A 17658-nucleotide genomic window follows, 5' to 3' on the forward strand; every position below is an offset into this window, starting at 1 on the left:
TTTCCGCCCTGCTAAGAGCGGGGTGAAAAAATTGCAGCGCTCCGGGAAGGAGCGGGGTGGGGTCGGCTCAGGGGGCTGGGTGTGCCCCGCGCCCCGCGGCGGAGCTGGCAGCCCCGTCCCGGGGGAACCTGGCGGAGCTGGCAGCCCTGTCCCGGGGGAACCTGGCGGAGCTGGCAGCCCTGTCCCGGGGGAACCTGGCGGAGTAGCCCTGTCCCGGGGGAACCTGGTGGAGCTGGCAGCCCTGTCCCGGGGGAACCTGGCGGAGTTGGCAGCCCCGTCCTGGGGGACCTGGCAGCCCTGTCCCGGTGGCACTGGCGGAGCTAGCAGCCCTGTCCCGGCGGGGCAGCGCAGCCTCCCGCGGACTCGGGCAGGATGGGCGAGGCCGAGGACTTCGCCCGCTGCCCCTCTGGGCGCTTTCAGCTCCGGCGAAGCCGCTCTTGCACAGGCTGCACAGCGGCCAAAGGGTGCGTTCCGGGGGGCAGTCCCAGCCGCGCTCCTGCCCTGCCTCCCCGCGGACTCTCCCCGCAGCCCGCACTCGCCTCCCGCCGGGGCCCCGCGCTCCCAGGGACCACCCCGCGCTCCGCCCGCCGGGCTGGGCGCGGCTGCCGAGGGTCGGCGGCAGCCCCCACACGCGAGCGGCCTCCCCGGCCTGGGCTGGGACAGACGCGGCCTGTGGGTGCCCCGACCTGCGGACGGGACCGGACGGACCCATCGGGCGGCCGGGCGGGAGCGGTCCCGGTCCGGTTCGGGAGCCCCCAGAGCGGGGTCGCGGGCAGACCCGGAGCTCACAGACACGCTTATGCACGCAGGAGGAAGCGGCGAGGTAAGTCGGCTTGAACGCTTTCAGCCCTGGAAATGAAACTCACCACAATGTTTTTGAAAGTGAGTGAACTTTCTCCCTAGCAGGAACGAAGGGAAAGTTAGCTCAAAACATTCTGCAGCAGATACATTTAAACCTGTTACACTGCCTGCAGCAGGGCAAAACAAACAAACAAAAAGCAAGATCTGCTTTAGCCTGAGGAGCTCTTCCTCCTGCCTGTTACACAGTCAGGCCTGACAGCATTTGGCGGTAACGTGAAGGGTTAACGTCCTGACAAAGCCCCATTGCTCTACATTATGTGTTTTCTGTGCTGTGGACATCTCTGGGAGAGGGTCATGATTTCCATCTGCCAAAGAGAATATTCTTGTTTCTCCTCTGTCAGCGGAACAGGCAGTAAGTGTTTCAGGCACTCTCCTTTTTGTTTCAGGATCAGTTTAGAAGAAATGGGGTAGGACAGTGCTCATGCAGAGGGACCACTGAAAGAGAGTGGATGCGAATCAATACGGCAAAAAGAATTGTGCGTTGAAACTAGTCTTTTACTCCATTGAAACTAGTGTTTTAGTCCATTCAGTCAAAACGTGTGCTAGATTTATATTAAATCAGACTGACTTAGTTTTTGACCTCTGCACTTCAGAACTCAAAAGCACCAAGGTTTGTGAATCATCTACACACCGACTGTCAAAGTCACTTGACTGTTATGGCCAGGACACTGCTGACTGACTTCACCCCCTGCTCTCTTTACAAGACAAAAGTTCTCTCAGGTGTTATTCTGCCACTCCTCTTCCATTTGAAGTAAAACAACAACAAATTGTGAAGAAAACTGCTGCAACATTTAGAAGAGTTGGCTACAAAACTGTAGTTCCCTACTGGGATAGAGTGTCTTTCCCAGATTATCAGAGCCCAGGCCCGTATTCTACCGACCCCCTCACCAACTTGGTGCTCCTGGATCAATAAAGTCCTGTGGCCCACCAGTTCTGCAGGTTAAACACAGGTATTGCAAAACCATAACCCTCTTCCTCACAACCAAAACAAGTAAAAACCTTTCTACCTTTGCATCCTCTGCTGCATCACAAGAAGCTGATAAACCTTTTTCTTCAAGAAAGACTCCTTTAATAGATTTCACCTGAAAAAAAAAAAAACAACCAAAAAACAAAAAAACAAACACCTGACACGTCCCCATCTTCAGCTGGGAACAATTTCAACTTATCCATGTGAGGAGAATCAGCTGTGTGAACTTTAGCTTCAGACATCCCCAGCATCTTTTTTTTTTTTTTTCCTTTACAGAACAAATTTTTATCCATGGTTGGTTGTTCATTCAGAAGTTGTGGGGTTTGTACAGCCCCAAACAAGTTTATTACAAGTTTTCTTAGAAAAGTCACAGAGTTATGCTTCTTCCAATCTGTTTCCCAAGAGTAAAGGAACATATGAATGTGTATAAATGAATGTGTATAAAACTGTAATTGTACATGGAAAATTTTAACATCTAGCAGCAATTTACACCTAATTTTGTTTCAGAGGATTCAGTGTATTTCAGGAGAATTCTTGCTTATCTCTCTCTGCTGGGCAGTGCTGGAAGAGATAAGTGTAATGGACTCTGGATAAGTTGCTGTCTCTAGAATACAGGACAACAGCTTAGACAGAAGTCATGGGCCAGGGAGAAATGTTATTTACAGTCCAAGGACACTCCATTTCACTAATTGTTTAGACCAAAAGGAATGGTTTCAGGGGGAGGGAGCAGGAGAAACCCTTCAGGCTGGCTAGCAGGATCAGTACCTGTGACACACAGAAAATCTGCCACTGAGTCCCTGTGCCCAAACCAGTGCAACACAGAGCTAAACCTGTGGTACTTCCAAGGCTCACAGGCTTCTCTGAAAGTTAAAAACCTGCCATTCTTACTCAGCCTAAGGATCTGGTGGCATTAGATTGTACTCTTGCAGGATCTGCAAGATAGAATGGCACAAGATCTATCTATCTACAAGAAAGGTAGAAAAGTGCAGATGAACAGATCTTGCCTTTCCCTATGTTAGGAGACACTGCTGCAAATCCAGCAGTTTTCACCTTAGGGATATCTGGAAATGAGTTTGTTACACATTTGTTTTGTGGAGACACTCTCTGGCAGAATGTGCAGTGAGCATACCCATCATTTCCATTGTGAATTGTCTTGTGTGATATCACTGTCACAGAATCACAGGGAAGTTTATTAAATTGTTGTTGTTCTTAAAGTCTTGCCTATTAGAGGTGGATAAAGAGAGACTACAAGGAATGCAAAAGTTTCCTCCTCTTCTGGGTTTGGCAAATACTTGAAAATGTTCCTCTGTATCAGGAACCAGAAGCAAATCAAAATCAGACTCGATATAATATAGGATAGTATATTTGACTGCTGCATAGACTGCACTAAAAGAAGAATAATACTAAATAATAATAATTAATAAATGAATAATAATGAATGAATAAATAACAATAATGTTTACCTGTTTATTGCCATTGTTGTTAAGTTTTTGGGTAGTCCAAATGGGTAAAGTATACCACTGTCACCTGAAAATGACTGACATTTTAGAGATAGTAATGCTTACATTTTAATTAGTATTTTTGGGGTTTTTCCTAGAGTAAACCACTGGATTTTTGTCAGAAATTCTGCAAGAGTGACTATCAGTAAAGATGTCATATTTAACGAAAGGATTTAAATGTCACAGTCCTGTGATGTGCAAAGTGGCAGGAAGCCTGTTTAAAGCACACGCGTTAAAGAACGCGCTCGGCATCAACAAACAATTCAAAATTTCACGTGCCTCATCCCAGCTGAGCTCAGAAAAGGCAAACTCTTATAATTACATCGTTGTGGGAGCTGGCTCAGCAGGCTGTGTGCTGGCCAACAGGCTGACAGAAGACCCGCAGAGCACTGTGCTGCTTTTGGAAGCGGGCCCCAAGGACACCCTGCTGGGCAGCAAAAGGCTGATGTGGAAGATCCACATGCCTGCTGCCTTAACCTACAACCTGTGCGATGAGAAGTACAACTGGTGCTACCACACCGCTCCGCAGAGGCACATGGAGGGCCGGGTGATGTACTGGCCCCGCGGCAGGGTGTGGGGCGGCTCCTCCTCTCTCAATGCCATGGTCTACATCCGCGGGCACGCCGAGGACTACAACCGCTGGAGCAGGGAGGGGGCTCTGGGCTGGGACTATGAGCACTGCCTGCCCTATTTTAAGAAGGCACAGACACACGAACTGGGGCCGGATCAGTACAGAGGTGGGAACGGCCCCCTGCATGTGTCAAGGGGGAAAACGAACCATCCTCTCCATCAGGCGTTCCTGGAGGCTGCCCAGCAAGCCGGGTATCCCTTCACAGATGACATGAATGGCTACCAGCAGGAAGGCTTTGGCTGGATGGACATGACTGTACACCAAGGTAAACCGGAAAGGGGTCCTCGAGTAATTTCTATTTCTGACCAGAAGTAATGTTGAAATATGGACATGCAATCTGCACTGAATGCCATTTGAGTGTTTAGGTTACTACCCAGCTATGGCACTCTGCATTTACACCCTATGCATTTCTCAGCAGCTTGCTCTCTGTACAGTGAAGTTCTGTATACTTCATTGCAAGTTGCACTGGTAGAAAAGTCCTGATCCACAGTTAAATTATGTCATTGTGAAATTTGTTATGTTAAAATAATATCTTTAATTGTTATATCAAATCACATTTGCTTTGAACTCTATAAACTCTATGAAGACTTTCTCTCTGTAGGCATCCTGATGGTTATTGGCCAAAATCTGAAGCATACTGAGCATGACTGTTTTGATGTTTAATGTAAATATACATTGTAGGTCAAAGATGGAGCACAGCTAGTGCTTATCTTCGCCCAGCCATATCACGCCCAAATTTCTCAGTTGCAGAGAAGACACTTGTAACAAAAATCTTGTTCCAAGGAACAAAATGCATTGGTATTGAGTATGTGAAAAATGGGCAGAGGAAAAAGGTAAGAGATTTTCCATTTCCAGTATGAAAGGTATGAATCAAAGCTAAATTATATATATTTTAAAAAATGTCTATTAAAAATGTTCTCTTTTTTTTAGAGGTTAGGTTATATACAATATATGACTCCTTGTCGGTTATTTTGCAGTAGGTGATATTCCAGTTGTATTGATTTAGAGATTAACTTCATCATCACGTTTCCATCTCCCAGTGCTGAGGGGACAGGCCATAACTTGATGTTCCACAGAGTGTTGTGTAAGACTGGAGCCTGTGGTGCAACCGTGCCCTGTCCCAGCACATTGACCAGAGTGCTGCAATGGGGATGTTTCTGAAAAACAATTCTGGCAGAGGAAAATCTGTAAAAGCCAGATACTGAAATGTGAATGGCTCAAGGGATAAATGACAAATCTTGCCTTATGCTTGGCTGTGGAATGAATATTTCTCAGTTTCAGTCCAAACCCAGTGAAAATGTGATTGTGTGAAAGGAAGGAATTGTCATTACAAAACCTCTGGATAATTTGTTCATATTAGCAATTGACTTTCAATCCATTGACTTCTGTAAGACCCAAACCATCCTCACTTCCATTAACACCTGAGTATGGATTAGTCTGTAACCAGGATATTGCCTGAAAGGGGTTTGTATGCTAATAACCTAAGATATTTGGTCACAAAGGACTATAAAACAATTACAAAGTGCAATAATAATATCCTAGAGAGAGCTGAGTACAGATCTTGGTGGTTTGAGTTCAGTAACCCTTGTAAAACTCAGCAGATGAGTTCTGTGACTGAGCACCTGCCAGAAGTTAAAATGCAGTATAAATAATCTGTTCTTTGATTTTCTAAAGCACAGATCAAATCTGCTGCTTTCTAAGTGGATTGCAAATGATAATCATTTTACCAATATGAAACAAAAGTTGCAGAACCTTTAACTGAATTTATAAGCTATTAGATTTCTGTGAAAACAGTACCTCTAATTACTGTTCTTGTGACATCATCAAGATCAGTTTTGTTGAAGAAAGTCTTGAAAACCCAGTTACACATGATCAAAGACTTTCTGAATACTGGATCATTTAATTGCAAAATTCTTTGATTGCTGTGAATTTTCATACATACTAATATAAGCGTGAGTTCTACATAGTGAAAAATATATGTTTATATCATGTATTGTACAAAATACACCTCCAAAGTATTTCCCTTCCTTCTTTCCCTCTCCCCTCCCTCCCCCAGCATCAAAACTGCAGGATTAGTATCTGTTTTTACTTTCTGGAAAATGTTATACCTGTCAGGATGGAAGAACTAATAATTTTGTTGCATTATGACCATCAAGATGAAGCAATTGACTACATTAAAGTGTTTTTGTTTTTACAGTCTATTTTAGATATAATCTGTTTTACATCAGTCATCAGCAAAATGAAAAGCTCATCAAACCTGATTCAAAAGTTATTCAGAATGTATTCACCAGCCAATGAGTTGTTATTTGTCTAACACTGAAGTCCTAGAGATCTCCCAGGACTCCAGTAAAAGTAGGAAAGGTAGACTGAACATTCCTGGAGTTTTTAAGTCCAGAATTAAGCAGAAAAGTGTATTTATACTTAATATGTCATACAGACAATGAAAATGTGTTAATGTATTATAGACTAATTCAAACCAAAGTGTATCAAAGTCACTTTTTCCGCTTAGCATGTTAGCTGTGACATTATGGAAACTTTGTGTGGGCTAGGAATAACTGCAGTGCTGACTTGCAGGGGTTTTAGACTGAGTGTTGCTCTGAACAAACTGGTACCAGTTCTGTGTGTACCATAGAAAATGTAAATAAGCTAAATAAATTTGTCTAACATGCAAAAAGCTCTGAGTATTGATTCAACATACTCTGATACAGTGTTTATTAATCTTAACATGCTAATGATTGCCAGAGCAAAGCAGTAACAAATAAAAGGTTACAGCACTGGCCATCTGTTGACCACATTGGATAAACAGTGTGGAAATGCTTTTTATTATTATTACACTTGTATGTTACTGTAGCAGCATTTTGCCATCTCTCTGTAGAGCTGAGGTGTCATTCAAAAAGGACAGGATTCCAAGTTAGCAGGCATTCCTTGCTAATCTGTTAAAACTCCAAGTCAAAGGAAAAGGAATAATTTAGCAGCCTGTGTCATGGCCAGCTCAGGGCTCAGACCAAACCATTTGATGAAAAGACTGTCAGCAAAACAAAATTCAGTCTATACCTGCTACTATTTTATCAGTAGTGCTTTAGTGAATGGGGGGGTCGGGTCGGGGCTTTTGAGGACTACCACCAGCTAAGAAATCAAACCTTAGCCTTGGTTGAATTAAAAAAAAAAAAAAAATAAGCTCCTGAGAACTTTTGAGCTGCCATGTCTGTGAATTCCAAATCTTCCTTAGGAGTTTCAGTTTTAATTTATAAAGGGTTACTGAAAATGGCAGAGAAGCTTAGCTGCCTGATCTGAGTGCCACAGGTACTATTCCCCTGGCAAGCAGGACAGGAGCTGAATGTTTCTGTGCCATACATTTTGAATGGATTGTAAAGATGGGAATAAATACAGGAATGATCAAAGCAAAAGCTTGATTGCTTCTCTCTGTGGAAAATTCTGACAAGACAGGAATACATTTAAATGAGGAAAATGTGAGGGAAGGCTGTCTAATCTGGATCAGAACAGCATATCCAAGCAGCAGCCCCTGATGTTGCTCGCATTCAGCTCGGGCTTTATAATCTTAGGGCTTTTGTGCTCATTTCCTTTTAGGTTTTTGCCAATAAGGAAGTTATTTTAAGTGCAGGTGCCATAAATTCTCCCCAGCTGCTTATGTTGTCTGGAATTGGAAATGCAGATGATCTGAAAAAACTGGGGATCCCTGTTGTTTGCCATCTTCCTGGTAATTTTTTTTTTCTTTCTTCTTTCATCTTCCTGTGGATTCAATTGAATGACCATTAAATGAAATTAATCACAAAATACAGTTTTCTTTATGTCAGGTTTTGTAGACTGAAACACATGTTGAAAACATATTTGTTACAAACGAGTGGAAAGATGTATTGATTTTATACAAATCAATGGAAACATGCATTGATTTTACAACTAAGCAACAAACTCCTACTCTTTCTTCACCCCATCTGACAGTGAAAAATGCCTTTCTGAAGGCATATTTTTATAATTAAGTAGCACACTTGTCATTATTAGTTTTGATCCACTACACATGGTGTAAACTCCCACTGTCATAAATATTCAAATATCAAAGAAATAACATGAACTTTTCCTCAAATCTAAAGTTAGCACAGTATTTAGAAGCGGTGGAAATTTTAGAACAACTGATATATCTGCCGTTTAACTTTCTATTTTCATTCTAGTTATGCTATGTTTATGTAACACCTTATTCTGACACGAGCAAAAGGCTGATGTGACTCATGGCCTTGGTCTGTGTCACCACTGCCCTTGTAAGAGCTGGGTTTAATTCCCACTTAAGATGTTCTCTGCTTGAAGCGTGGTGGGTAATCTTTCTGTATGAAATAACCTTTTTTTTTTGCCTTTCTACCCCCTGCAGGAGTAGGCCAGAACCTGCAAGATCATTTAGAAGTGTACGTCCAGCAGAAGTGCACCAAACCTATTACTCTGTATAGTGCACAAAAGCCACTGAACATGGTGAGGATTGGTCTCGAGTGGCTTTGGAAATTTACAGGTATGAAGCAAAGCATGCAATCATTCTACCACTGACTGATTTAGAATTATGACAGCCTTTTATCCATGAGTTTTATAGGCTGGGAGCCTTAATATATAATCCTTTTTATGCTCTGAGAAATAAATGGAATTTGCAAATGGATTTGAACTATTTCTTTTCTTCCATACCAGAATATCTTAAAGTTTTTATATCTTAGGTAATGAAGGAGGTTATTATACACCACTTTTAACATTCCTGTATCACATGCAAAGAAAAATTCTACATTTAAAAATCAGTGCTACTAAGAAAAGCTATTGCAAAAAAAGATGGAGAAAATATTCTGTTTTAAATCAATGCGATATCAATAAAAACATATTGTTGAACTGACTTCTGTAAAACTGTCTCAAAAGAATTTGTTTGTTGCTCTGATCAGAATCCTTTTGCCCTGCAAGTAAATGTGGATTGACTTTCCTTAGAATGACACATGAATTTTACAATACCTCAGTCATAAGTTGTACCTTAAAAAGAATCTGTAAATGTAATCCTTGATGGCAGTCAAATAGCTTGACCAAAGTTGAGCTGTACATCACTTGCTGAATTATGTTATTATTTGGCAACTTATTCTGGGTATATGTGGCTTTTTACCATGCAATTAAATATTGAGGGCCAACTTACAGTTTTAAACAGAAATTAAAATAACATAACGCACATTGCAGGGCTTTCATCTTTCCCTTCAGGGCAGGCACTGTGGATGGCTCTGCCTGTTCCATGTGACTGATGGGATAACTGGAGTGCACATCACGGAGCGAGCAGTGCAGGAATGTCAGGATGTGCAGCCAGTTCCCTTCACACCTGTTAGGATCCAAATCTGCTTCTGCAGTCAGAGCCTTGACAGTGATAACTGTAACATCCCATTCTCAGATCAGGGGGATTTCCAAAGTTATGCATATTTGCATTTATCTAGGAATTAAAAAGCAGATGAAAGTGGTGCACAGTGCCTAAACTACAAGCTGTCCATAATGGATTTGCATTCCTTGCGACTGATGCTGTACAAATCAATTATTCATGGTAGTGCATCTACAGTTTAAAAACAAGTGGACTTGTTGCTCTGTGGAGGTATTTTGATGGCATCTTCTCCCTCCTTTTCACTCCCTAGGTGAGGGAGCCACTGCCCACCTGGAATCTGGTGGTTTCATCCGGAGTGAACCGGGGGTTCCTTACCCCGACATTCAGTTCCACTTTCTTCCCTCCCAGGTGATTGACCACGGGCGGGTTGCTTCCACAATGGAAGCTTACCAGGTGAGTAGAAGAGAATGTTCTGGTAAGACTTTGTAGCCATTAGCAAGGAGGTTTATGCTCCGTTATAAATGTTGGTAGTTTGGCTATATACTGAAAAATACTGTGTTCAGTATAATATGAAATATACTGCTTAACCTCCTTCATTGGGGAAAAAACGCAGCCTTGTTATTTGATATTGCCACCAAACTTATGTTAGTTTGTATCTCTGGGAAAGGAGGACTGAATTAAGTATTCACTCTACTGAAGTGCCCTAGTGCTGTGGGTTAGGACACAATTTTGAAGTGGAACAAAAGTGTTCCACTGCAGTTTAGGCAAAGGTTTAAGTGAAAATATATGGAACACTCATTTACTCACTGGCACACATCCAAGCTCTTTTTTAGACTATCATCTTGATCCAAAACTCTGAGTGCTAATTCTGGAGAACTGTCACTGAATGTACATGCTTTTCCTTGCTAGTCTGTTTTCTTCAGAGACATAATAATCTGGTCCAGTTGCTGATTATATTAGAGTGCTCTGATAGTACTAAATTGGAATGGTTGTATTTTAAATGAAAAGAGCAGCTGTGAGTTGATGTGACAGGCATATTTGCTCCCTGCAATGGAATTACATACTTACAAAATAAATTATATAAAATGGAAAAATGTTCAGTGGTATTTTCCAGTATCTCTGGTTAATGTTTATATTTGCTGAATTTGTAAAGTCTGTCTAAATTGCAAAAAAAAAAAAAAAAAAAACCAGCCATGCTGAAGTTGGAAGTAGACCTGGTGGGATTGTGTCGGGTCTTGCAGGTCCATGTGGGACCCATGAGGAGCACAAGTGTGGGCTGGCTGAAGCTGAAGAGTTCAGACCCAAAGGACCACCCCATCATTGAGCCCAACTACCTGTCAACAGGTAATTTCAGCCTCTCCTTGCTCTGTCAGCTTATTTACTGCCTGTTTCAGTAGCTGATTTTTGTACCTACTCAACACCCGTTCAGAAGTGCTGGTTGTTAATTATTTCTCATTTATAAAAGTCAACTAGTATGAAAAGAGGTGATTGTGTAAACCACTGTGTAAACTAGAAAGAATTTCCTGTTGGGGATGAAGTCAGAATTCTCAGTATCTGCTGTGTCTTGCTGTTTGTTTTGTCACCACCTCTCCTTGTGAAGGAATAATTTCTTTTGTTTCTTTGTGCTGAGACTATTTTTCTTTTCCTAGACAGTGGGCACAGAAAGATAAAGTGCAATTCCTCACAGTTCACATCTTTCCTTTTGGGCTTGTGCAATATAAGCAAGAGTTTTGTTCACACCGGATGTAAATATCTGTGACTTTAAAACATATTCTGCTTTATCATGGCTTTCAGCAAGAAGTGAGAGACTTTCCTTCCAGCTTTTTTTCCACAATTCTGCTTTTTTTCTGTTTTGTATTGTGTATATACTGGTAAATTAAATGTGTATTTACAATTTTCTTATTTTTTCTCTATACAGAAAGAGATGTTTGGGAATTCCGCCAGTGTGTCAAGTTGACCAGAGAGATCTTTGCTCAGAAAGCTTTTGAAAAATTTCGTGGGCCTGAAATTCAACCAGGAAATCATGTTCAGTCTGACGAAGAAATAGATGCTTTCATAAGGCAGAAGGCTGATACTGCTTATCACCCCTCCTGCACCTGTAAAATGGGTCAGCCTTCAGACAGCACCGCTGTAGTGGATCCCCAGACAAAAGTAATTGGGGTTGAAAACTTGAGAGTAGTTGATGCTTCAATAATGCCCAGTGTTGTCACTGGAAACTTGAATGCCCCAACTATCATGATAGCAGAGAAAGCTGCAGATATGATTAAGGGCCTCCCATCACTTCAGGAGAAAAATGTTCCTGTATATAAGCCCAAGACCTTGGAAACACAGAGATAAATAAGTATTCTTATCCTTTCATATCATTTGCTATTTAGGCTTTCATCCTCATGTTGGTGTCTCATACTGAATGTGCCAACGTGATAAATATAATGAAAAACAACATATCCTATTAAAGTAACTATGAATTTGAATAATTTTTTTTGTATTAGACTACCTACTGGGTTTTTTTAATCAGCTGGTTTCAGTTCCTTTTTTAGAATAATAGAATATGCTGAATTTCATGGGACCAATCAGGATCATTAAGTCCAACTCCTGGCCCTGTGCAGAACACTCCAAGAATCACAAATTTAGTTAAATATGACCTTCTGTGGTAAATTCAAATTTTCTGTTGAAGAGAAGCTGTTTCTAAATGACTAGATGGTTGTACACATCAGCCAGAAATACCATGTGACTGCATGAGGAATGGAAGAGATTAATGTGGGCTATTTTGAAATGATTATGTTATTTGAAGAATTTTAACTGCTATTAGAATGTTACCCACGAAAACAGCTAGTCAGTAATCACCAGATCCTGCAGAGAATGGTCAAACAAATGTAAGCACTTATGCAATTTCAAATTCAAGAGCTGAATTAGTTTGTATCAGAATTCATAGGAAAGGGAGGAACATGCATGTGCTCAGAGTTTGTCAAACGTGACAAACATTTCTTTTATGAAAGGAATGAAGAGTTTACAAATCCCACTCAAAGTTAGATTTCACTAAGCTCAGCAACCTCTAACTGTAGGGCATTCAGGAAAAAGACATACAGTGTATTTATCAGAATTTATTTTTTTAAAAATGCAGAACTGGAGTTGAAATTTATAACAATCTACTGGAAAATTGATATTGCTCTTTGTTTTGCTTTTTTGGTTTTTTTTTTTTTTCACAAAATGCGTAGTAGAATTCTGCTCACAATTTGAGCTGATGTAGTTTTACCACTCTAGCAGATCTGCACTTTGTATAACATCCTTAAAGTAATTGGTCTTTGTTGATTGGTGATTGTTTAAATAAACAATAATTTATTTACTGATAAATAAAAGATATTTATCAGTAAATATTCTGAATGCTGCCTTGCTATCGCTCTAATTTTATTTCGAAAAATTACAACCAAACTAAATTTAAAATGAAATGTTACTCAAAATAACTGTATAAGGTCAGATATTGATGATGTGGGAAGAGGTCTTTTTAAATTAGAAGGCAAATATCTTATTCAGTGAACCAATGCTATATTCTAGTTAGGACTTAAATCTATGCTTTTTTAATTTTCAGATGTGTAAGTTAAGAGACTTGAGCTTTCATGGCTGTTTTTGGTGTCAAACTAACTTTCAGGTACTGATTAAAAAATAACTAAACAAGCTGAACTCACTGAAGGAAATTTATTCCATTGATTATTTTGTATTTATTAAATATTCAAAAGTAACTTCTGACTAAGCAGATGTCAAATCATAAAGTAAAATCTTCTGGAGCCTAAGATTGATCAAGACTTGTGGCAAAGAGAATAAACATCTTTTCAGCAAAAAATTGGAATTTTACACAGTTTTGACACTGTAGAAAACCTTGCTGACTCAGATGTTGGCTGGAGGGACAACTGCAGATGTTTAAGGCAGATATTTGTACCTGGTGCTGCTCTCTGTAAGACACTGACTGGAAGCTCTGCTGTAGGAAAGAACTTCATTCCTTAGAGCATCTGCATAAACACAAACAAAACCACGGAAGATGGAAGATAACAGCAGTGAACTCTGCTCCAAAGGGAGACAGGTAAACCCTTTCTATGTATGTGATGCAGTCCTTTGAAATGAGGGGAAGAACAAGAATATTTCACGTCATAGGTGATTGATTAGCTGAGTTAAGGAGACAATTCCTCTGGTGCAACTGTTTGAGAAAAGCATGGACTGTGTATTGTGTACCTCCAATCGGCAAATTATTCTTTCTCAGCACTTGTGCTTGTGAGATTTTTCTTTAGGGGTATTCAGTAAGTTCTATAGTGTCGTTTGGAATACAACAAGGATATTTGAAGTTCTATATACTGGTGAGACTTACCATAGTCTTGTGCAGTTGAGAAGGGAGGCAGTTTGGCAAGATGAGACACTGAAGTTCCCGCATTTGCAGATTTACAGTGTGGCTTTCCACTCCAGGCATGCAAGGTGGGAATTGTTATTATGCAGCTGCAGAGGATTAACTAGCCTCTGCCTTACATAACTCACCACTGAACATGCACAGACCTCTCTGCTGTTATGCCAAGCTCCAAAAAGAAGAGTAAATAGCAAGATTAGGTATCCATGTGTCATGCTTAGGAGACATTGCTGCACTGAGAAATCAGATCATCAGGCATTTCTTTTGAAACATCATATTTTCTTGCAGTTCTAACCATCCACAGTCATCTTGCAGATTCCTCCTCTTCTAAACACTTGAACATCTTCATTGCTGTGAGCTGCTTTACTAATTCCAGCCTCACTGCTGTAGAACACTGAGGCTCCCTCATAAGATTCCTGTGATGCATGCTGAAGGGTTTGTTGCCCTGGGGAAATCTTTAAGTAGCATCAATTTACCATTAATTTGTCCTGTGTTGTGCCTGGTTGCTGATATTGAATTCCCATAAAAAATTGTTCTGACTTCCAGCAGAGTCAAGTCTGCTAAAGTGTCCTTAGAGCAGGTCTAGGTTATTGTAACCTATCCTGTGGAGCACTGGCAGTCTCACAGCTACAAGTAAACATCTTTTACACCTTACTGGACTGCAGAACACAGGTTGTAATTCCACAGTTTTACCTATTTAACAAAATAATACAGTGTGAGTATTCCCAATTCTACCCAGCTATAAATTCTATAAATATGCAGATAATATATTGTGTATTCAAAACCAGTGAACTGTAAAAGCTGTTTAATTCAAGAATTACTAGACCTGCCAGCATGGCTTGGACCAGCAATTGTACTGCAAGAGAGAACACCAGATTTCCATCTCCTTGGAAATGGCTTGCTGCAGATGCTCCAGGCAGTTGGAGGTCTCTGGCTGGGAACAATGAGATTAAGAAAGAAAAGTGACCAAAACCATTTCTTTTTTACACACATTTCAGTTCAAGTTATTTCAATATGAGAAGTGCTTTTAAAAGCAGCACAATACAACAGTTTTTGTAAAATTGCATTGTATTCAATTAATGTAAGATTTTTGTACACCACAACCTTAAAATCCTTGCCAAGTGCCTGCTGTCAATTACTCTGCAACCAAATTAGGCAGTTGTAGGAACACTGGAAAAGTGGGCTTGGAATATGCATTCTCTATAAATAAGCATAAAAATGGATTTTGATGAATAAGAAAAGCATAAATATACTAATTATAATATATATATATATCATATATAGTCAAATAATAATAAAAGTAATTAAATATTTTTTTATATTATAGTTAAAATGAAGACGGAGAACACAAGCATATCTTATTACATTATTAGAATTTTTAGTCTCAATTCTTCTGTCAGCCAAACTCCAAAAAGGGACACTGTTCAAATATGAATATATGTTATAGATTCATTTTTTCAGTGAATTTACTTCACTGTAGAATACTTACCAGTGTTTAATTCTTTACTAGTATTTTCTCTCATTAAATACATATATAAACAAATTTGGAGTCCCATAAATGATGATTTAATTGTTGAGAGAACTTCTAAATTTTTTGTACTAATTACTATGATTGGTAGTATTCTAAGGGTGCCAATTACCACAAAATATGCATATATTGATTACTTGTTACCACACATTTCTGTATTAAAATCAAACAAGTATTCTTTGAATCTTATACAAATGTTCTCCCCTAAGCCAAAAACTGTATAGAATATGGTCTGCAACTAAATTTCCTTCATTGTTTATTTTTGCAAGCAGTTCTCTCATAAAATTTCATATCTTCCTTAAAGAGTCTCTCATCACACCACTAAAAGCTGAGGACAAAGTGCAGGAAAGCACAGTGAGGTCAGCATATTGTTTTCTGTCTCTTTGGAGAAATCACTAATTAAAAATCCTGTCACTCTACTCAATCTGCTGAACCTGACGTGCTATCAGATTTTGTCCATGCTGGACAAAATACAAATCTGATATTGTTTTCCTTCTTTTTTTTTTTTTTTTTTTTTTTTAAAGTTTCACGTCCGTTGCCTTGAAGGTGGTTATCAGAAGTGGCTTTACCACAGTAGGTAGAACTTTGCAATCTATTCATTGTTACTTCACAGGGATAGCTCCATTTTGGACTTCCAGATTTTGTTTCTGTGAGCTGGGAAAGTGTAACACAGTGAGTACTGCTGGGTAACCTCCCCAAGAGCTTCCCAAGACAGCATGGAAAATTTATTTAGCTGTTTGAGGGTATTTTAGTCAAATTTCCCTAATCATTTCCATAGGTCTGTCTCTGGAGAGTAGTAATCCCTTTTGCACATGAATACTCTGATTGTTTTATTTCTTTGTGGTTAACAGCAACCATTCATAAAAGACTGGCATGATGTGACACTGCAGACTGATACTCTATTCCACACATTCCCTCCCCTTCTTATAACATTGCAAATTGAATTTAACCTTTGGAACTTCTTGGGGAAAAAATATTACTAAAAGGACTCCCAGGTATAATAAAATTATTACACAGTTTTATTTTGAAGAACATTTTGCATTTGTTTTAATACAAAATGATGTAGGTCAAGAAATAATTTACAAACCTTTAAGTTCTTATCCTGGCATTTGAAATAAGAACGATTTCAGAGGAAGTCTGTAAGCTATTCATAGGAAACTGTCATTATGTACAAAATGTTTATTGACATGTTTTAAACATCACATTTGTAAAAATGTGAACTGGATTGCTATCTAGCATAGGAACTACAGGTAAAACCTGATAAGATAACTTGTTAGAACAAGTCATTGTTATCCAGTGCTAACAAAATAGACAGTAGCTTCAGGGTGTTTTAATTATCCTCCAAGGTCATTTCAGCCTCAAAGACATTTCAGGGTTTTACTGCATTGTGAACAATATCGAAGCCCTCTCTTGATTGCATAAAAATAAATATTTGAAATAGTATACAGAGAACAACAGAAAGGTAGAGGCAATAAAATATTTTTTATAGCAAGGTTTTTGGTTCTGTGTAGAATCATATTTCTTCTCTTTCCAAGCAGAGAAAGTAGTACTGAAGTAAAGCATTTTCAATACTGTGAAGTATTTTCTGCCTCAGATATTTTCTGTGTCAATTTAGGGTATGTGGAAATTACACTTTGTGAAAACTAATTGTCTCATGACCAGTAACACCCTGGCATAAACTTGCCAAGGTTTTTGGGTTTTTTGCATGGGGTTATTACAAAAATAAAATTAGAGCTTACTTTTCAGTCAAAAAAAAAAAGGGGGTGGGAAATTACTTTAAATTTTTAACCTTTCCAAGTATAAGACTGAGTAGTCAATGGTGCATCCCTTTCACAGAGAGATTCTTTTGACTTAATTATTTTTAAAAAATCTGATCTATTGCCAAGTTCACACTTGACACTTTATCCCAAAATGAGATTTACACTGAGAGGTGGCTCTATTTAAATATTTATGCTATAGATCTATATATTCCAAGTAAAAATACTTCTATCTAGAATTCTGTGGAGAGTTACAATAATTAGGGTCCATAAATATTGCTGCAGTTCAATTACGGTACAATAATTACAAAATATAGAACATCTCTTTACAAATACAAATCATTGTATATTACAATTAATTTACATTATTTTCTACTATATAATTTTTAGCAAACTATCTTATCTAATTCTACTATAACCTGGTTGCAAGTGCATTAGTAAGAATGCAATTATTCCAGTATATTTTGCCCTTAACATGATAGTCATAAAACAGACCATCTGAATGATATTTTCCTATGTAAACTGATGTTACATATGACAGATTATTCTTTATATAACTTCTTTTTCCAACGATCTCTAACATGTAGAGCATGACAAATTGTATTTTAGAAGAGCATTAAGAAAAGAAATCAGGAGGCAAGTTTGAAAACAATGGTAGAATGGATATGCAATGGGTAGCTGATA

The 17658-nt window shown here is 39.3% G+C and overlaps 1 protein-coding gene across 1 annotated transcript; it reads left to right on the plus strand.

Moving 5' to 3' along the window:
* Nucleotides 1-675: 675 nt before the first annotated feature.
* Nucleotides 676-11636, plus strand: CHDH (choline dehydrogenase). Its single transcript, XM_041425965.1, has 8 exons — nucleotides 676-823; nucleotides 3426-4223; nucleotides 4640-4791; nucleotides 7547-7676; nucleotides 8340-8474; nucleotides 9610-9752; nucleotides 10541-10643; nucleotides 11218-11636. Exons 2-8 carry the CDS (start codon nucleotides 3479-3481, stop codon nucleotides 11634-11636), a joined length of 1827 nt encoding a protein of 608 aa, XP_041281899.1. The 5' UTR covers nucleotides 676-823; nucleotides 3426-3478.
* The last annotated feature ends 6022 nt before the right edge of the window (nucleotides 11637-17658 follow it).

Source organism: Onychostruthus taczanowskii, unplaced genomic scaffold (genome assembly GCF_017590055.1).
Source record: "Onychostruthus taczanowskii isolate IOZ18803 unplaced genomic scaffold, ASM1759005v1 scaffold9, whole genome shotgun sequence".
NCBI lineage: Eukaryota > Metazoa > Chordata > Aves > Passeriformes > Passeridae > Onychostruthus > Onychostruthus taczanowskii.